At 39.4% G+C, this 22,246-nt stretch overlaps 1 protein-coding gene and 1 non-coding gene across 6 annotated transcripts in view; both read left to right on the top strand.

Annotated features, from left to right (window-relative positions):
• Positions 1–22,246, top strand: part of SCAPER (S-phase cyclin A associated protein in the ER) — a 523,563-nt gene that overhangs the window by 429,639 nt on the left and 71,678 nt on the right. For all 5 annotated transcript variants that reach the window (XM_032623630.1, XM_032623633.1, XM_032623632.1 and 2 more), the window contains 2 exons: positions 1,175–1,407; positions 13,672–13,827. In XM_032623630.1, coding sequence (XP_032479521.1) covers positions 1,175–1,407; positions 13,672–13,827 — 389 coding nt within the window. The remainder of the gene's footprint in view (positions 1–1,174; positions 1,408–13,671; positions 13,828–22,246) is intronic.
• TRNAG-GCC lies at positions 8,185–8,257 on the top strand. Its single transcript has one exon. It is a non-coding gene; the product is annotated as a tRNA-Gly (tRNA).

Raw genomic sequence — 22,246 nt, 5'->3', positions numbered from 1 at the left:
GCAGGTAGACAGATACAGAACCCAAAGCTTGGAAATGTGAAGTATTTACATACAGTCATGTGACGTGCTGGAGGAGGAACTGGAACTTAAATGCAGTGCTGTCTGATTCCAAGTCCAAACTTCCTTTCTCCCCACCTTTAGCTTCTTGTTTCTGCCCCTTTCTTGGTAGTGAGGCCTTCAGGAGCCCCTCTTCTCCGTGGGAAGAGTGAACCCTTATGTAGCCAGTATCACATGCCAAGGCACAGAGCTCCCAGCCTGATAATTATGTATTTAGCCACTGTACTTCTACAAGAGCTGTACTTCTCTGCAAGAGCTGATGTTCACACACAGTAGTATTTACTCCTGGTAATAGTAGGAATCACAGTAAGAGTAGCAGTTATAGTAGCAGATGACACTTCTGTAGGACTTACCTATGTGCCAAACATTGTTCTAAGAATTTACATATGTTGATTCATTAGATACTAAGATTATCCTTATTTAACAGTTGAGGAAACTGAGACACAGAAAGGTTAAGGAACATGTCTAAGATCACATATAGCTGCAAGGCCAGAACCCAAGCCCAGGTTCTGACTCCTTGTCCAGCTTTTAACAGGCATATTACTTCCTGTAAACCATAAATAAACAGAGCTCAGTATGACCCTATGTATTAGGCAAAAAACTATTTTACCATTTTGTAATAAGAAATGCAAACTTTTTCCTAAGAGAGGAATTTAGATTAGATATTTTAAAAATTCACTTTAACAAGAAACAGTGCTGTCAGTTTACCAACTGGTTTGTTTTCTGAGTTTATACAAATTTGTAATATACTTTATTCAATTGAATAACTAATATTTATTGAGTGCTTATTATGCACCTAGGCACGAGCTAAGCATTTTATGTTATTAGCTCATTTAATCCTCACAAGAACCCTATGTTATAGGTAATGTCATTATCCATGTTTTATAAATGAGAAAATTGAAGCTTGGAAGTAACAACCTACCCAAGGTCACCCAGCTAGCGGGCGCAAAGCTGAGATTTGAACTCGACAATCTGACCTTAGAACCAATACTCAAACATTCAGATGGCACCTCTATAATTTCAAAATTATTTATGATTCCAGAAATTTTCCATATCATCTCTGTTCATTTTTGGTGGTTTTATTGAAACACAATTACTGTATTTTTTTTCTATCTAGGTTTATGTTCCAGATGAAAATAATGCTATTTTGGGAAGAAATACAAATAAGCAAGTTTTCGAAGGCTTGACAACTGGACTTCTCAAAGTCAGTGCTGTGGTTTTTGGCTGCCTGATTGCCAATCGACCAGATGGAAACAGCCAGCCAATTACACCAAAAATATCAACACAGGAAATGAAAAGCAAACCCTCACAAGGTGATGCTTTTAACAGTCGAGTTCAGGACCTCATCAGGTAAATTTCTAGATTTCTTAAAACTATCTTTTTTGTTAAAAAAAATATATTAAAATAATTTAAGTCTCAGGGCCCAATGTGATGGCAATCTTTCTCACACCATCCACAAACTCCTAATACAAAATAATACCACATTTTGTAGAGAGAAGGAAAATCCTATTAATGAAAAGCATTACAGTTACAGCTCATTTGTCTTTCTTGATATTTAGATATTTGATATTAGAATAGATAGTGTCCAAGCTTTTTATAACTTTTTTTGCTGTCAACTCCTTCCAACTCAAAGAATTTCTAAGAATTTCCCTATCTCAGGTCATCTCTGGTTATAAATTTGGTTCAGATTTAAAACAGTAATAATAGCTATCATTTGTGGAGCACCCATTATGTGTAAGGTACTGTAGTAGAGGCTTTACAGCCCTATAAGTGTAGGATTTCTAATACAGACTTTGTAGGTAAGGAAATTGCTCAGTGAGGTTAAGTGCTTTGCCCAAGGTTATGTACTGAATAACTTTAAAAGTTAAGTAGGAGAGTTGAGACTGGAACTCAGGTCTAGCTGTACTCCCAACAGCTGTATGTTTTCCACTACACAAATGTGGCAATTCCTAACACCTGTTCAAGGTCAACCCTGCTTCCTTCCAAGGTTACCTTCTCTCCTGGGAAATTTATTCCTACTTTGACATCTGAATTCTTTTTCCCTCATGAATCTGGAATCAGGTAGGACATTTAATTTCCCAACAGGGTTCCATCTGGTGTTAATCAATTACCTGTCCCACCTATCAGAAACTCCTCTGTGATCTGCACTGATCTCTGACTTCCAAAACCCATGCAATTTGTTACTCTCTGAAGCTTATAGTAGGTTCATAGGAGAAAGAGAATGCCCTCTTCTGCATTTGCTTCTTTCACAGTTCATAAATTTTACACTGGTCTCTTGTAGTGCTTTCTTGAAAACAGTTGTTTCATTCAGTATCTTTCTTACCCTTGATTACTTTGTTAACTTGTCCCTTCCATCTGCCTGCCCTCTTTCCCCAGGCATATTTATTGCTAGAGAGTACTAGGCCCTTTGGGTCCACAACCATTTATCATACAGCACTTTGACCCTCCCTGGCCTTTCTCTCAGTTGCTTGATCCCATTCAATTTCCCCGTGTCCTTCTGGTCATTGTAGAACCTTGCCCTCTTTGCTGATGAATGCCATTCAGCCCCAGCATTCTCCCTTGGGCTACTCTGTGATGCAGCAACCCTGCATTCTTGTCATCCAGACAGCTTAACCACATGCCTCAGCTGTGATGAGGCAGAAGGTCCAGCCAAGTGCTTCAATGCAATTCTGGTGGGCCTTCCGGGAGAAAGTACCTACATTTTTACATATATTATTATAGTTACCAGATCCTTTGTAAAAAGAAGAGGGTTATTGGGGAAAAAAAATAACAATGGTAATCTGCCAAACCAAATAACTCATGTAGCTTAAAAAGGGTGATTGACAATTATAGTACTTCAGTACAAAACCATGGCACTCTTTATCTGACTTGAACCACTTTTGTTGAATATTGTTTTCTTGTAGATAATGCATTGTAGGCTGGCTTGATGATCCCTATATGTAGAACCACAAACCTTATCTCAGATCTTCTTAATGAAGCAAACAGAACATGTTTAACTACTTTCATGCTTTCTTTCTCACCTTCTCAAATATGAAGTGACAGGAAATCTCACACCACTCCCTGCTACAACCTGTGCATTTTTTGTCAGTTTATATCTCTAGCATTGTAAAGTTGTGAGGAAAGTGTTCCAACACAGTCTTTGGCACTATTCTCTGACCTGTACCCCTAAGGTAGAGCTGGAACAGGGCACATCACCCTGACATATGTCCCTGTTCTCTCCTTATCTGGCATAGAAGAGGCAAGAGGGTGTCTAACCAAGATGAGGTAATAGCAGTGTTTATTCTCATTATTTTACATAGCTTAGTGAAGTTTCTAGATCTAAGGGATCCTCAAATATTTATCACCGCAAAATATGATCACTTGTACTCACTTTGTGCCAGACACTTCACAAGGTCCTGGGATAAAAAAAAAACAAATTTTAAAAAATCCTTTAACAGAATATCCAAATAATATCTTTCGGCTATCAAACATCAAAATTCTTTTTTCTATAAGATGCAAATATTGTCTGTGTCAAATGTTTAGCATAGTTCTAGGAAAGCAGTATTGTGTGTAGGGTAGAAGCAGATTGCAATTTGAAAAAACACTGGTTTGAAACTTGCTCAGGAAATGCATCAACCCTGAAGCTCTGCAATTCTGTTTTTTCCCAGTTTTACTGAGATATGGGTGACATATAACATTGTGTAAGTTTAAGTTGTACAACGTGATGATTTGATACACATATATATTGCAAAATGATTGCCACAGTAACGTTCATTAACACCTCCCATCAGCTTACATAATTACCGTGTGTGTGTGTGTGTGTGTGTGTGTGTGTGTTTTGAAACATTTAAGAGCCACTCTCTTAGCAACTTTCAAGTATGTAATACAGCATTGTTATTTTTAGTCACCATGTTGTACGTTACATCCCCAGAACTTATTCATCTTATAAATGGAAGTTTGTACCCTTTGACCAACATCTCCCCCTTTCCCCGAACCTCCACCCCAGCCTCTGGCAACCACCATTCTACTCTCTGTTTCTGTGAGTTCAGCTCTTTTAGTTTCCACATGTAAGTGAGAACATACAGGATTTATCCTTTACTGTCTGACTTATTTCACTTAGCATAATGCCTTATATGGCCACCCATATTGTCACAAATTGCAGGATTTCCTTATTTTTTATGGCTGAATAATATTTTGTGTGTGTGTGTGTGTGTGTGTGTGTGTGTGTGTGTGTGTATTTACCACTTTTCTTTATCCATTCATCTGTTGATGGACACTTTGTTTCCATGTCTTGGCTATTCTGGATAATGCTGCAGTGAACATGGGAATGCAAGTGTCTCTTCAAGATAATGATTCACTTCCTTCAGATATATACCCAGAAGTTGAATTGATAGATCATATGGTGGTTCTGTTTTTAATCTTTTGAAGAACCGCCATACTGTTTTTCACAGTGGCTTTACAAATATACTTTCCCCACCAACAGTGTACAAAGGTTCACTTTTCTCTCCACATCCTTGCCAATGTTATCTCTTGGTTTGGGGGGCTTTTTAGTTTTGTGTTTTTGTTTTTGATAATAGCCATTCTAACAGATGTGAGGTGGTATCTCGTTGTGGTTTTAATTTGCATATCCCTGGTGATTAGTGATGTTGAACAGCTTTTCCTATACCTATTGGCCATTTGTATATGTTCTTTGGAAAACTATCTATTCAGGTCCTTTGCCCATTTTTTAATTGGATTATTTGTGGTTTTACCATTGAATTGTAGGAATTCCTTATTTTTTCGAATATTAACCCCTTATCCAGTATATGGTTTGCAAATATTTTCTCCTGTTCTGCAGGTTGCCTTTTCATTTTTTTGATCGTTTCTTTTGATGTGCAGAAGTTTTTAAGTTCGAAGTAGTCCCACTTGTTTATTTTGCTTCAGTTGCTTGTGCTTTTGGTGTCATATCCAAAAAAATATTGCCAAGACCAGTGTCAAGTTTTTTCCTCTATGCTTTCTTCTAGGAGTTTCATGGTTTCAGGTCTTACATTTAAATCTTTCATACATTTTGAGTTCTTTTTTTGGAATGGTGTAAGATAGGGGTCCAGTTTCATTCTTCTGCATGTAGTTATCTGATTTTCCCAGCACCGTTTATTGAAGAGAGTATCCTTTCCCCAGTGAGTATTCTTGGCTCCTTTGTCAAATATTCATAGACCAGATATGCATGGGTTTATTTCTGGGCTCTCAATTCTGTTCCATTGGTCTACATGTCTCTTTTTATGCCAGTACCATACTATTTAGATTGCTGTAGCTTTGTAATATAGATTGAAATCAGGAAATGTAATACCTCCAGCTTTGTTGTTCTTTCACAGGATTCCTTTGGCTATTCATGGTCTTTTGCTGAAGCACAATTCTTTTCATCATGTTCAATTAGAAATTTATATCTGTCTCTCGAAACAGGGAAATCAAACTTTGCAACCTAGAGGCAAATAGATAGTCCAAGTCACTGATACCAGCCTTTTGGAATCAAAAATTAGTAAACATAAGGCATCTATTCAAGGAGAAGTCATAAAACTGTACTTTAGCTAAGCACTTTCCTAGCTGCTAGGATGTACTACAGGCACCTCAGCCTCCACAAGCTCAAAACTGGACACCTTATCTTTCCACCCAAAGGAGATACTTTTCCTGTGTCTTCTGTCCTTATCTGTAGCACCAGTATCCCATTCCGTTACTTAAGCCAGCATTCTGAGCATTGTCAAAAACTCTTCACAATCCTTTACCAAACCAATATCCAATTAAGTCTTTAGTACCTATTGATTCTACCTTGTAAATATCTCAGATTTACCTTTGCTCCATTGCTACTTCTTTAAGAGTGCAGTCTCTCTTGTAATAGCAGATAGCTTGCCTCTGCCTCTCTCCCCATTCTCCTTTTTAAAATAACTTGTTTCCTAATTATAAAATTAATATGTGCTCAGTGAGAAAAACGATTTGAAAAACACAGAAAAGCACAATGGATTTTGTTGAATACACAAAAATTATCTTTAATCCCACCACCCAAAGATAATCATTGGTTTTGTTTTGGTTTTGGTACATATATATGTGGTTATTTTATGAAAAAAAATTGTAATATTTATACACATTGTTTGGTCATACTTTTTTTAAGTTTTTTTTTCCAAATCAACAGAAACTTGCAAATGAATTTTTACTGGCTTTCCAAGTATTTAATTATGTAGCCATGATTTGCTTGAGGTAACCTATTATTACTTACATAGGTTTATTCCAGTATTTTACTCTTACAGATAATACTGTAAAGAACATCTTTCCCTACAATTGATTATTGTCTTCTATTAAACATTGAGAAGTATAATTTGGGGCTCAAAGAATATGCATTAAGGATTTTGATCCATATTGCCAAATTGTCCTACATAAAGATTACATATGAGTACGTCCTTGTACCCTCAGCCTAGACACTGTTGGGTATCATCATTCTTTTGAGTCATAGCCAAACTGAGAGGCGAAAATATTTCATTTTTTGTATTAGTAGTTATATTGAACATTTTTTAATGTTCACTGGCCATTTTAATTATTTTGTGAGTTGCCTGTTCATGTACTTTGCCCATTTTTCTATCGGAGGTATTGACTTTTTTAATTGTAAAAGCTCTTCATGTATTAAAATCATTAGGCACATGCATAGAGGGGCAACCATACGAAAGATAGCAAGAGGGCAGCCATCTGGAAGCCAAAAAGAGAGGCCTCAGAAGAATCCAACCCTGCTGGCACCTTGATCTTGGATTTTCTTGGCTTCCAGAACTTTGCTGAGATATGGATGGAATGTGCTAAAGAACAGCCAACCGTCTTGTACTATGGAATGGACTCCAGTGCTGTAGATGATGCTCCTATTTGTCAGGATCAGTGTTGATTCCCTGTGATAATCCTCTGTTTACAAGGTCTTAGTTCATTACTTTTGATCAGATTCTGTCATCAAACAGATGGCCTCACAAGAAAGCCAGATAGTAACTATCCATAGACAAGAAACCATTGTGAAAACTCAGAATGCAGGAGGTAGATGAGACTGAAGCATCTCCCCCTAGACCTCAGAGATCAAGAAGTACCACATTAGAAGGGTAAGAGGAGCAGCTACACTCTGACCACAACAGCCCTCCCACAGGCCAGCACAACACTGCATGAGCCCCCATACCCCCACAAGCCTGTGGTTTCTCCAGTGGGAAGAGGGAGCCCAAATGGACATCCAGCTCTCCCAGCATTGTGGGACGCTTCCACTTGGGTCTCACCTCACCGGGATTGCTGGGGGAATCTGCAGAGCTTGACCACTGGTGATCAAATAGAAAGGTGTGGAGGGGCTGACAGCAGTCAGCACTCAGATCTTGGTGGACTGTATTGCTGCTTGCAGTGGTGCCCAAGAAGAGATCCCAGGCAGCAGCTCTGCCCATCTGTGGAACTGAGCCTGTAGCCCCATCTGGCCACGGAGCTCAGTTGGCAGTTCTGCTGATTAGGGTCCCCAGTCCCCAGACTGTACTGGCTGTAGAGCTTGTTTTACCACACAACCGGGGAAGGAAAGCAAATTATCATCCTTGCCCTCTAGCTCAGCATCGCCTTTATTCTGACCATCTAGGAAGGCCAGCTGGGGAAGCCAGGCAGCCGCAAAACCAAGCCAACAGAACTACCCAACTGTTGAGCTTAGCCTCTGACCCCACATAACCAGGAAGACTGAACAGTAACCCTGGGCAGTCTTAGAGCCCAGCTATTGTCCCACTCAACTACAGAGCATAGCCTACATCCTCACCCCACAATGGAGCCCAAAGACTCTCCCAACCACAGAGACAGTTTCTTTACCCACCCAACTATGAGATATAAATGGAGGCCCCTCCCAACCAGAGAGGCCAGCCAGTGACCTTGCTCAACATCAGAGCACAGCAAGCAGCCAACCTGATCAAGAAGCCCAGCCTGTGGCACAGCCTTTCAGAATATTGAAGGAAAAAACTGTCAACCAAGAATGCTGTACCCAACAATGCTGTCCTTCAAGAATGAAGGAAAAATAAAGACTTTGCCAAACAAACAAAAGCTGAAGAAGTTCATCACTACTAGACCTGCTTTACAAGAAATACTAAAGGGCATTCTTCAAGTTTAAAGAAAAGGATGATAGGGACTTCCCTGGTGGTCCAGTGGTTAAGACTCTGCACTGCCAATGCAGGGGGCCCGGATTCAATCCCTGGTCAGGGAACTAGGTCCTGCATGCCACAACTAAAGATCCCGCATGCTGCAACTAAAGATCCCACATGCCGCAATGAAGATCCCGCTCGTGGCAATGAAGATCCCGCGTGCCTCAAATCAGACCCAGCGCAGCCAAATAAATAAATAATTTTTTTTTAAAGAAAAGGATGATAAGTAATAACATAAAAACATATGGATAGGCTTCCCTGGTGGCATAGTGGTTAAGAATCTGCCTGCCAGTGCAGGGGACACGGGTTCGAGCCCTGGTCCAGGGAGATCCCACATGCCGTGGAGCAAATAAGCCTGTGAGCCACAACTACTGAGCCTGTGCTCTAGAGCCCGTGAGCCACAACTACTGAGCCTGAGAGCCACAACTACTGAAGCCGGCACACCTAGAGCCCGTGCTCCACAACAGGAGAAGCTACTGCAATGATAAGCCTGCTCGCCGCAACCAGAGAAGGCCCACGCGCAGCAACTAGAGAAAGCCCACATGCAGCAACGGAGACCCAATGCAGCCAAAAATAAAATAAATCAATTTTTAAAAAGACGAAAAAAACATATGGATGTGTAATACTCACTGGTAATGGTAAACATATAGTCAAAATTCGATCCTCTGGTATTGTAATGGTGGTGCATAATTCACTTACAAGTCTAGTTTGAAAGTTAAAAATCAAACATAATAGGGCTTCCCTGGTGGCGCAGTGGTTGGGAGTCTGCCTGCCGATGCAGGGGACACGATTTCGTGCCCTGGTCTGGGATGATCCCACATGCCACAGAGCGGCTGAGCCTGTGAGCCATGGCCACTGAGCCTGCGTGTCTGGAGCCTGTGCTCCGCAACGGGAGAGGCCACAACAGTGAGAGGCCTGCGTACCGCAAAAAAAAAAAAAAAATCAAACATAATAGATATAAACATAACCACAGTAATTTGTTATTGAATGAACACTATAAAAATACATAAATTATAACACGAATAACCTAAAATATGAGGAGGGAGAAATAAAAGTACAGTTGACTCTCGAACAACACAGGTTTAAAATGTGCAGGTCCACTTACATGCAGGTTTTTTTCAATAAATACTACAGTGCTACACAATCTGTGGTTGGTTGAATCTGTAGATGCAGAACCGAGGGTATGGAGGGCCAATGATGGGACTTGAGCATCTGCAGATTTTGGTATCTATAGTGGGTCCTGGAACCAATTCCCCACAAATACTGAGGGACAATTGTATAAAGTTTCTGTATGCTATCAAACTTTTTATCAACTTAAAATAGGTTGTAATATATATGTTTTATTTAAGCCTATACAAACCTGTAGTAGATACATATAGTGTAAAGAAGTCAAAGCATACTGCCACAAGAAGTCATCAAATCACAAAAGAAAACAGCAGGAAAGGAAGCAAGGATCAAAGGATCTAAAAACCAGAAAATAATTAGTGAAATGACAATAGTAAGTCCTTACCAATCAGTAATTATCAATACGTTAAGTGTAAATGGATTAAATTCTCCAATCAAAAGACATAGAGTGGCTGAAGGGATAAAAAACAGTATCCAACAATATGATGCCTATAAGAGACTCATTTTAGCTTTAAAGACACACATAGACTGAGAGCAAAGGGTTGGAAGATACTTTAAGGAAATGGTAAGCAAAAGAAAGCAGGAGTAGCTATATTTATATCAGACAAAATAGACATTAAGCTAAAAATGGTTAAAAGAAACAAAGAAGGTCATTATATGATAGAGAGGTCAATCCACCAAGGATATGACAGTGCTGTGGTAAATATTTATGCACCCAACATCGGAGCACCTAAATATATAAAACTGATACTAAAAGAACTAAAAGGAGAACAAAACAACAATAGCATAATATGTCGGGACTTTAATACCCCACTCCCAACAATAGATAGATCTTCCAGACAGAGAATCAGTAAGGAAACAGCATATTTCAACAACACTATAGGCCAAAAGGACCTAACAGACATATATAGAACACTCCATCCAACAGCAGCAGAATACATATTGTTCTCAAATACGCATGGAACAATTGCTAAGATGAATCCTATGTTACGGCACAAAACAAGTCTCAACAATTCGAGAACACATAACTTATATCAAGTATCTTTTCCAATCACAGTGGTGTGAAACTGGAAAACAGTAACATTTTACAGTATATACATATGTCAAATCATCACATTGTACACCTTAAACTTACATGATGTATATATCAACTATATCTCAATAAACATGGGGGAAAATACATTAGCCCTTCATCTTACACGTTTCAAATGCTTTTTCTGTTTGTCATTATTGCCTTTTAAAATATTTACGTTTTCTGTTATTTTATGATGAAGTATATCAACATACACCTAACAAAATTATCAATACCTGTGTACCAACTTGACAACATTTTTCAGTAACCAATAACATTTTTCCATATTGTCTTAGATCTTTTTTCTTATTGGTAAGAAACCAAATGTAGATACAGCTAACTCCCCATCTCCATCCCTTTCCTCTTACTCTCACTCAAGATGTAAATCACTATGTTAGAGTGTGTGTATATAGTTCCTATGCATTTTTATAAAATTTTTATATACATGTGTGTAATATATATGTATATATGTAAATATATACAAATATATATAAATATATTTGTGTATATAAAATTTATATGTATATATATAATAAATATCCATAAACAATATATTCTGCTTTCTATTTTTTGTATTATTTAAAATTTACATAAATGCTATCATACTATTTTGTCAGTTTCTATGTTCACATAACATGGGGTTGAGCTCTATGTTGATGCATATAAATCTGATAAATTTATTTTAACTGCTCTACAGATTCTATTAAATGAATAAATTCCCAGTTCATCCATTTTCTATTTGAGGGCAATAGTTTCTATTTTTTCACTATTTCAAGCAATGATACAATGAATATCCTTGTAGAAACCTTCTTTTGCACCTATATGGGAGTTTCTCAAGCTTATATGCCTACAGTAGGAATATATGAATGTTATGATAAATGCATGTCCAACTTTACCAAGTAACACCAAATTGTTCTCCAAAGTGATTTTACAGATTTCACTTTCCATCAGTAAAGGATAGGAATTCCATTTCCTCATATCCTTATCAGTGTTTTATATTAACTGACTGATTTTTGTCAGTCTGATATTTGTGAAATGGTATTTTGTGTTGTCTTCATTTTCATTGTATTTATGATTAGTAAGTTTGCATGCATCTATTTTTAAAATACTGCTATTATTACTACTAGTAACAATAAAACTAACAATAAAATGTATCAACTTCTTTGCATGTATTAGCTTATCAGTCACTTATTACAAGAACCTTATACTAACATTCTATTACATTAAAAAGGAAACAGACTAAGAGGGGCAAGGTAATTTGCCCAAGGTCATCCAGTAACTTGCAGGGCTAGGGTTCAGTATGTCAATAAGTCATTTTCCTTTGTTATAAGATAATTGGGTTAGTGGTCATCATTTCATACTTCCCAATTTTAAAACTGTAGGATAATGGTCCCCAACCTTTTTGGCACCAGGGATCGGTTTTATGGAAGACAGTTTTTCCACGGACTTGGGAGGGGGCGGTTTTGGGATGATTCAAGCGCATTACATTTATTGTACACTTTATTTCTATTATTATTACATTGTAATATATAATGAAGTAATTATACAGCTCACCATAATGCAGCATCAGTGGGAGCCCTGAGCTTGTTTTCACTTGCCACTCACTGATAGGGTTTTGATATGTGTCTGCAGGCAATTAATTTATTATAGTCTCTGTGCAGTCAAACCTCTCTGCTAATGATAATCTGTATTTGCAGCCACTCCCCAGCACTAGCATCTAGTGCTTCTTCAGCTCCAGATCATCAAGCATTAGATTCTCATAAGGAGTGTGCAACCTAGATCCCTCGCATGCGCAGTTCACAGTAGGGTTCGCGCTCCTATGAGAATCTAATGTCGCCGCTGATCTGACAGGAGGTGGAGCTCAGGCGGTAATGCGAGCGATGGGGAGCAGCTGTAAATAAAGATGAAGCTGTGACAAAGTGAAAGAGTGGCGTGGACATATATACACTACCAAACGTAAAATAGATAGCTAGTGGGAAGCAGCCGCATAGCTCAGGGAGATCAGCTCGGTGCTTTGTGACCACCTAGAGGGGTGGGATAGGGAGGGTGGGAGGGAGGGAGACGCAAGAGGGAAGAGATATGGGAACATATGTATATGTATAACTAATTCACTTCGTTATAAAGCAGAAACTTAACACACCATTGTAAAGCAATTATACTCCAATAAAGATGTAAAAAAATAAATAAAATAAATAAAGATAAAGCTTTGCTAGCTCACTGGCCGCTCACCTCCTGCTGTGTGGCCTGGTTCCTAACAGGCCACGGATGCTCAGTAACCAGATAAATGCATTTCCAAATGTAAAAGGAGAAAGGGAACATTATTTTATACCTTTTAAATAGTAAACTTAGAAGAGGCTCCAAACATGAATTATTCATCAGCTTTCCTACCTTTTACAAAAAACTGTATTAGTAAATGAATAGTGATAGGGATTTTAGTGCACTTACAAGCAGAAGCATCAATTCCTTTGCACATATTGCTGAAAGTTTGTATGTGTTGATTTTCAGAACTGCTGTATTCAGAGTCCTGCGCTCTTCATACATGTAAATGCAGTAGCACTGAATTGGTATAAAATGTCTAAGCTAAGGCTGATTTATCTACAAGGTCATTTGTAGTCTTCAGATATTTTCAATTATTTCTGCTTTGTAGACTAATAAAAGAACTACTGTTGTTGGTCCAGGTTAATAAACGACTCTGGAAAACTGTTTAATAGACTGAAAAGATGAAAATGACTTCATAAGTGTTACTGTCAACTCTCAGGACTGCTACTTTTCATAACAGAGAGCAATTAGATTCTCACTGTTATACTTCTAATGGTGATAGGGTTTTTAAAAAAGTAGAGAATCTAAAGTGGCATTAGAAGTTTAGGTTGTAACAGGAGTGTCTGGGTAGCATTATCTTATTTTCTGAATCCCTGAATTCTGGTGAATTTAGCTTCCTAGTACTTTAGGAAGTACTGCTTTTCAAGAGGATAGAGATCATTATAAATCATTTCAATTATTGTCAGACTCTCTAGACCGGTGAGAATGATCAGATGATCACTTTCCTGAAAAAATAGCATCAGAATAACCAAAAGAGAAAAGAGAACCATTTACAGAAATAGCTGATTATTCAGGACTAAATCTTAGGAAATTGTTATTTAAGACGCTGTACCCAAACGTGTGTGTGTTGTGTTTGCTTGCTTGAAGGGTCTAAGCCTGTGTTTGTTAAGATTTATCTTTGAAGGTGAAGATGTTGCCAGACTATGCAGATTGCTAACACACATTTCTCCCCACACCTAGCTACGTGGTGAACATTGGTCTGATCGACAAGCTTTGTGGCTGCTTCCTCTCGGTGCAAGGCCCAGTGGATGAGAATCCCAAAACAGCCACATTTCTGCAGCACGCCGCAGGGCTCTTACACGGAATGTGCACGCTGTGCTTTGCTGTCACCGGAAGGTAAGGCCTCTACTTGATGTCAGTCTGGAGTCAACTTTTGAAACATCTCTTGGATTTTGCTCATTTTGGAGTCATTTCATAGGGATGTACATGGTCATCTTGGGCTCTTTTCCTCTTTGTGCTACCTCTGTCCCTATTGGCTTCCCATATTGAGACTTGTCTAATATGTCTCATTTTCCCTGGCTACATGCTCCTGTCAGAGCCTTTTTTTCTTGTTGGTGTCATAAACTTAACTATAATTTCTACAAGAGACCTTAGAAGTCATCCATTTCCTCTTCCACTGAGGTCCAGAGGAATCAAGTGATTCTCCTTGAGTCAGCAAGTCAGTGACAAAGCCTAGACCAAATCAAGTCAGGCCATCAGCACAACACGGCACAGCTTCACAGTGCCCTGACCATCACATGCTTTCAGTTATAGCCTCCTAAGTTCTTTATTTTCCCCTTTGTCCTTCCAAGGTATCTCCATGAATAAGAGAAAGGAGCCATCCAAAAACAGTAGCCCCCTGACGTCACACATGACCTATGGGCATCATTTTAGCCAGTGTGCCAGGGACTACGACTGGCCTGCTTGGCTCTGTAAACCCCCTCACCCCACCCTGTGGACTGTCCTCAAAAACAGTAATTCTCTAAGAGAGACAGAGTAAACCGCCTCATGTTCTTTTCTGTCCCCTCCTACCAAGTAAAAATCATTTGCAATAGTGACTCAGTGTTTCCGATAGAAATATGACATATCCCTCAGGCATATTAAGGATGTTCAGTAAAACAATTTTCTTACAATTAAATTCTAAACAGCACTGCATACAAATTATATATATATATATATATATATATATATATATATATATATATATATATATATATATATATATCAGGGATTTGTCAAGAAGAAAACTAATGATTTGAAACTAATAAAGTCTAGCTACTTAAAGAAATCTTATCCAGCCGTATTCAATGTACACACAATGCTAATGTCTGTATTCAGAATATTTTAAAAGAGAATTTGTTTTCTGAAATGAACTTCCTCAACATTTGTTAGTCTGTTATGCATAGGACCCCGACACCCACCTATTCTTCCTTATTCTTGCCTAGTCCCTCTACCCTGAGTCACATTTCTAGGAAGATTAAGACTGTCTGAGTATCAAGGAAGCCAAGCACGACCTGTAGTCAGTGTTCCACTTAGTCTGTTCCCTCTAGAAATGTAGCCAAAGCCTACCTTCCAGGGATTTGATGAGAACTCAGGAAGTGGCTATGTGTAGGTCTGTGACTTAAGTAAGCTCGGGTGGTCCCACACTGCCCAGAGGCTGGCAGCGGTAACAGGGCTCCATCCAGGGCACTGACACCTGCCAGCTTGGAGGCTGCCATGCTGCCCAGCTAGCTCCTGTGCAGTAGCCAGGCCACTCCCTGGGAGGTATCCTCTCACCCAGGAGACCCTTCCAACACTCACTCTTTTGTATACACACCATTATAAACCTGCCAGCGTTTCAAGTCTTTGTCACCTATACTCTTTCCTTGAATCCAGATGAATATCACACATAAACATTTCCATATGTGGTTGTTGTATAGTTCGTGGGCTTCAGCTTTCACTTACACATGGATTCAGTCACTTGAAATCTGTGGAACTTGAAAGAAGTTTAAAGGTCATTAATAGCCACTCATTTTTATAGGGAAAGCAACTGAGCCAAACTAACTTGAATTAGGACTCAAGATTCCTCCCTTGGTGTCCCCTCCTACACACTTGACTTTTTATTATTCAAAATATGGGAGCATACGTTTTGTTTCTTTGAAAATTTTCTCAATTACCTATGTGGAAAACAGGATCCTCTTCTCTTTAACACACACAGTCATGTCCTTGTCTAGTAGACATTGACTGAACATCTGCCTTGGGCCAGACACCAAGCTAAGTACTAAGGTTACTGCCCTCAGGGAGCCCAGAGTCTGGTGTGGAGTCAGACTTGCAAATTAATAGCTAAAACATAATAGCTGCAACAGAAGAGAATGTGCCCAGAGAAGGAAGTAAAGCACTTCCAAAGGAGGTCAAGAAGGGCTTCAATGGCCTAAATCTTAAAGGATCCAGGAAGACAAGTGGAGTAAAGAATTCATTCGGGAGAAAGGGCATAATATGGGCACTGCATGATATAGTAGATGTTATTGGTGCCTGTGGCCTATCAGGAGGTCACCTACAAGTGGCTTCCTGTATTTCTCTGCCTGAGGATATTCACTGAACAAGTAGCTGTTCGCTAGAAGTGCCAGGGAGTTAACACCCCAAGGAGTGACTCTTCAACAATACATTGGTGGGTAATATCCCAGCTCCGCTAACCCTTAGTGGGACAATCCTGAGGTATGTTCTGTACGGTTTCTCAAAGGGACCCAGTGGTAACCTGTTCATTAACACATACTTGATTAGCTTTTCTCCCTACCCTCTTTTCCTTCTCTACTTCCTCACAGATAAACTACTAACACCCATATCTTTGTTTCAGGGACTGCTTTGGGGGCAACCCAAACCAAGAGTTATGGATATATAAGACATTGTCTCATGTTCAGTTTGATGTAGTTTACAACAGGGTGACTGTGAAGAGTGGCAGGAGATGAGGTATTCAGTGCGCTCCATACATGTTCACATTTCTGTGATAGGATGATCACTCCTGAAAACTATAGAAATGACTGGAATGGCATGAGCCTAGAGGCAGAAGGAATAGTAAAAAGGCTCTTGAAATGTTGAGGGCCTGTGGAGACAGAAGAAATAGAGAGGAGCAGATACATTGAGGACACAGAATAAATGTAAGTGAATAAATGTAAGGGAAATGGCATCCTTTCGATGTAAAAGGAAGTGAGGAGTCTGCAATGACTCCCAAGTTTTTGACTTGAAATTTTTGAGTGATAGATGGTATAGTCTCCAAATTAGGGGATATACGTGGTTTTCCATGATTCTAGACATGCCCAAGGATTATCCAGGCAGACCAAAGTGTGAGTGTGTATGTATGAAGTTTATATATAAAACCTTATTCTATACGTATATACACGCACTCATAAAATGAAGTATAATTATTTCTATGTACATATACAACTGGATTTTAAATAAATCAATGATTAACCCTTAGTGGTTTTTAAGAATTCTTCATCTATTTTTTACCCAATATAATTTCCTTCTCCAACCTCAGTTACTCTGCAAATTTCTATTGGTAGGCCTTGCTGCAAAAGCAGATTCGGGTGGTTTCCTGGCTTAATTTACCTAGGAAATTCTTAGCAGTATCAGTGTAAGCTGCTTCTCTGAGAGACAAGAAGAATGACCCCTGTCTGCTGTTCTTCCTCTCATCCTTCAATCTTCCAGCATTTCCTGAATACTGCCAAGCTACAGGAATACAGGGAGTTTTTCCTACATCTTCTGATTTGTTTACCTCTAATATTTACAGCCCATTTTGTGCTACAATACTTCCCATTTCTTTGAAATTATATTTTTAAACTATAATGACCTGTTGAAAGCACTTTGTTGGATGTGTTAAATAGTCTCAGCACAAGGTCAAAGCCGTGTGTGGGGAGAAAGGTAGCTTGGTTGTTGTTATACTAGAGGAATTCACATAATTCCTGTTGGGGCTGCCAAGGGAAGCCAGCCAGAGCCTGAGCGCCGAGGAAGGCTTGTCCTCAAAGCCCTTCTGTGACCAACAGGAGTAAAAGACAAAGGGGGCCCAGAGAGACCTTCAAAAACTGCCTCTTGTGAACTGGCAGGCCCTGAGATAATTATGTACACTAATTGATAGCACAGGGCTTTGAGTAAACACTTTGCAGTCTGCCGGTGGCCGGCCTTTGTGATGGTGATTATAGCAGGTCTGCCTTTGCACTGCCCTGCTATTGTGCCCTTAATCTTCTAATTTTTACCTAGGTTTTCTGAAAGACAATTTGGGTGTCAGTATTTACACTGTTAATCTCTACTTCAGCATGGGGGAGAAAAGTACTCACATGATTTTTGTACCAGCCTTGGTTTTGAACAGTAAACTTGCATTTCTTTAAGTAAAAATCGAAATTGTGATCTTCTGGTGAAAGGATTGATTTTTATATTAGGATTACTCTACAATTTTAATATGTGAATTGTTCACAAGCTATAATTCTTAATCACTTCAACAAAATTCAACAATCTGTAATAGGACTTTCAGAAATGACTGTTTGGCCTTAAGTGTTACCAGTTTTCCATTCTTGGGCCTGCAAGAAATAAGGAAAAAAGGATAGTTTTCAAATCTCAGGGCAGTGACTCAACTGCCATAATTGGCTAAGGCTCGAGTCCCCCTTAAGGTGCTGGCTCCTTAGCCAAACTAATAGGATCCGAACCGTAATGAGTGATTATAAATTGTTACCAACATAAAACCTTTCAGTTAATCAGCAATCATTTCTAGATGCATAACTATGCAAAGTACTATAGCAAGAGTGCCAAGAAGTAGTGGATCCAAAGTGAAAGAGTTTACAGTCCTTATGACTGCACAGAAGAAAAACAGGAGCTTGTAAAACTTAGTTAATTCTGATTGGTTGGAAAACACTATTCTGAATGCTAGAATATTTTTACACAAAGAGAAATTTGTTATTATGTGTATTTGTGGTTTTTATTTTCACATCTGTAAACTACACTAACAAAATGAGTTCTAGCCAAGGTCTCTGGAAACCTGTGTCATAAAAAGATAAGAATGATTTGTAATTTAGCCCATTAATTTTGTGGATATAAATGGGTGCTTCTCAAGTGTTTAAGGTGCTTGAAAACCATTTGTTCAAGCAAAGGTAAACTTTAACTCTGCCTGCCTGAATTATTCATTCATTCATTAGACAAATATTTATACAGTGCTTGCTCTGTGCCAGGCCCTGTGCTAGGCTTGGGAGAAAACAAAAATGACTAAGATGTTGATCGAGTCCTCAAGGACCTTGTAAGCTAGTAAAGAAGAGGTATATACAAATATCCATGCTATAAGGCAGAGAGTGATACAGAGGATAGAAGATAACACACAAAAAGCACTTAGCATGCTGCCTGGCACATAGTAAATGCTTAATAAATATTGGATTATCACATCATCATTGATGGACTTCAGAGGAGGGAGAGATCACTCTTAGTTGTAGGAATTAGCTGTTTTCTAGAGCAACTAAAATTTAATCTAGGCCTTGGAAGATAAAAAGGGTTGGAACATTTAGAGTTGAGAAAAACATAGACAAAGAAAATAGCATACGCAAAGACATCAAAGCAGAAAAAAACATGAAGAATGAACAGAGTACTTAATTTGGCTGGATTTTGAGATGTATGTATTGGTGATTTTAGTGCCTACCAGACTGTTACAATGTTCAAATGAGGTAATAAATATAAAAATACTGTGTGATATATAAAACAGTCTGCTGAATGTGGTGGTGGCAGTGGTGTCATTAAAAGCCTTTGATCAGGGCAATGACATGCTAAAAACCATATTTGGGAGTTATCATGTGAAAGTGTATGAGAGAGGCTGTAGAAAGTGGGAAAGACCATTAACAGCATCTGGGCAAGAGACAAAAGGAATGGAAAAGAAGAATCTTTTTTTTTTTTTTTTTTTTTTTTTTTTTGCGGTACACGGGCCTCTCACTGTTGTGGCCTCTCCCGCTGCGGAGCACAGGCTCCGGACGCGCAGGCTCAGCGGCCATGGCTCACCGGCCCAGCGGCTCCGTGGCATGTGGGATCCTCCCGGACCGGGGCACGAACCCGCATCCCCTGCATCGGCAGGCGGACTGTCAACCACTGCACCACCAGGGAAGCCCGAAGAATCTTTTTAAATCCTCTCATAGTCTCTCTTTTTATGTATGGTATCACTGGTCTCTCGGGCATCAGGCTCCAGATGTCATCTCTCTCTCATCCATCTTCCTTGTACCCCAGATCTAATGTGCTGTCATGTTCCATTGACTGGAAGGAACCTTAAAGTCACCTTAATCCAGTCTTCTGTTCAGATTTGTGGCTCTTCAATAACTTCTTTCAGTTTACATTTGAGTATCTTCATTGACAGGGAACTTATTATTTACCAGGGGAGTCTATTCTGTCATTGATCAGTTTTAATGCTTTAAAAGCCTCTCCTTATACCAAGCTGTAATCCGTCTCCCTAATACTACCTACTAGTACTAGTCCTATTTGCTCCTTGGCAACATATAGATTATTCTAACCCCACTCTTCTCCCTACACTTCTCCCGTCTCACCAAACCACATATTCTCCTTTGCTTTCATTCTTGTTCCAGTTACTATGGTTGTGTAACAAATTACCCCAAAACTTAGTGGCATAAAATGACAATCTGTTAATCTCACAGATTCTGAATGTCAGGAATTCTATCAAGATACAGGGAGAATGGCTCATCTTTGTTCCACAGTCTCTAGGCCTCAGTTGGAAGACTTGAAGGCTGGAGGTTGGAATCATCTGTGTGCTTGTTCACACGTGACTGTAGTTCATGCTACCTGTTTGTTAGGGACCTTTCCATGTGGTCCCTCTGCACAGGCTAATTTGGGCTGCACAGCATGGTGGAGGTTCAAAGGAGGAGCATCCTGACAAGTGAGAGAGCTAGGTGAAAACCATGTCACCTTTTATGACCTAGCCTCAGGAGTCATGCAGTATCCCCTCCACTGAATTCTGTTCAGCAAGGCAGCCACAGAGTCCCATTCAGCTTCAAAGGGAGGAGAAGTAGACTCCCATCTCTTCATGGGCAATATAAAGGTTCTGGAAGAGCGTATTGTACCAGAAATATTGCTATGTTTATGTTTGAAAAATAGAGTCTTCCACATTCCAACCTACCCTAGAGATAAATGTGTTCCCAGTATCCTGTTCTCATCTGTATTCTTTCCTCTCTGCAGTCTCATACTTGGTATTATCGTTTCTCTTGGCATCTTTAGCCACTGTCCTCCGACAAAAGGCTTGCTGGTGTTGGGAGATGGGGAATGAAGTGAACATAATAAGACTAAACAAGTGTAACTAAGGGAAATAACATTTGTTGAACACTGTTTATGTGCCCCAGGCTAAGGGCTCCTCATGAGTTATCTCCCAGCAATCCTCACACTGTCCTAGGGAGCATAACAGCCTCTAGACTGATAAGGAAGAGTGATTGTCCGAATCTTTCAGGTCTGGAAAGTGAGAAGAATACAGGAACAGGAACCTCTGGGCTGTCTCTATATTCACAATTGGGCAAATGCTAGTACAGAGATTTCTGAAAGATCTATCCCAGCTGGTAATAAAGTCATAGTTGACTTGTAGGGACAAAAAGATGATCGCTTCATTGCTGCAATTCAAACTGTGTGTCTACTGTGTGCTAGGCACTATGCCAGAGAAAGGGAGCTGCCTGGGCCTTAGCCCACAGGGCCAGCATTTACGGGGCAGGCTTCACTGACTTACTACTCCCAGAGGGGAGAGGATGTGATGAAGGTAGTCTGCCAATACGTATGCAGGCTCACCACACTTAGGATAGCAGAATATATCTGGTGTACACTTGCAGTTGAACTCCCACTGGCTCTAGGACTTTGGGGGTCAGGATCTCAAGAGGAAAATCCTTTTGTACTGTTGTATTGAAGAGCCCAGGTTTGGGAGTCAGAAAAATGTGAATGTAGTTCCTGCTCTCCTAGCTCTGTGACCAGTGACAGATTCTTTAGCTTCTCATTGCCTGTTTCCTCACATTATAAACATGAATTTGACAATTCTTCTTCACAGAGTTGGTCAGGGTAGGGGCAAATGGGGGCTAACATGTCTGTCACCCTGACCTTCTGTCCAAGGTGCTTTTTTATATATATTTATTACACCCCACCCTGTTCCAAAAAGATTTGAGATGGCTTATAGAAGTATATATGTCTTCTTATTTTTAAAAAATAGATGAAAAAATTAGAATAAAAGAAAATAGGTAAGGAAAAGTAAATGAAGCCAGAAGCAAGTAAAGTTAAGGCATAAACCATATTCATAAACAAGCCCCTGGTAGACATTTCCTCTTGGAATTCCTACTGGCAGTTTCTACCAGGAACTTATATTTAATATGTCAGATTCTAAGCTCATTGGCTTTCGTCCAAAGTTGGCTTTTCCTCCTGATTACCTTATTCTGCTCATGACTGTAGTATAGTATGAACAGATTTTAAGACCTCAAACTTTTACTATCTTTGACTTCTGTTTTTCAGAATCCAATCCAGTCCTATGCAATTAAATCAAAAAGATGCTTGCCACAAAAATATGAGGTGGCTCCTGTTATTTATACCTATGACTTGATATTTGTCTACTTCTAATTCACTAGTTCCTTTGTCCTGTGTATATGTTTTGTGGCTTCAAATGAAAAGGTTTCCCTAAGGAGAGAGACTAAGTATCCTAGCAGCTCCCCTTCAGGCACCTAGCACCAGGCTAGAAACAAAATAAGAAGTCGGTAAATAGCTATGACTGGCAGCATTAGCAAATACTGGTGTGCACCAT

Source organism: Phocoena sinus, chromosome 2, assembly GCF_008692025.1.
Source record: "Phocoena sinus isolate mPhoSin1 chromosome 2, mPhoSin1.pri, whole genome shotgun sequence".
NCBI lineage: Eukaryota > Metazoa > Chordata > Mammalia > Artiodactyla > Phocoenidae > Phocoena > Phocoena sinus.
The sequence above is the reverse complement of the archived record's forward strand: the minus strand, read 5'-3'. Positions and strand labels throughout refer to the sequence as shown.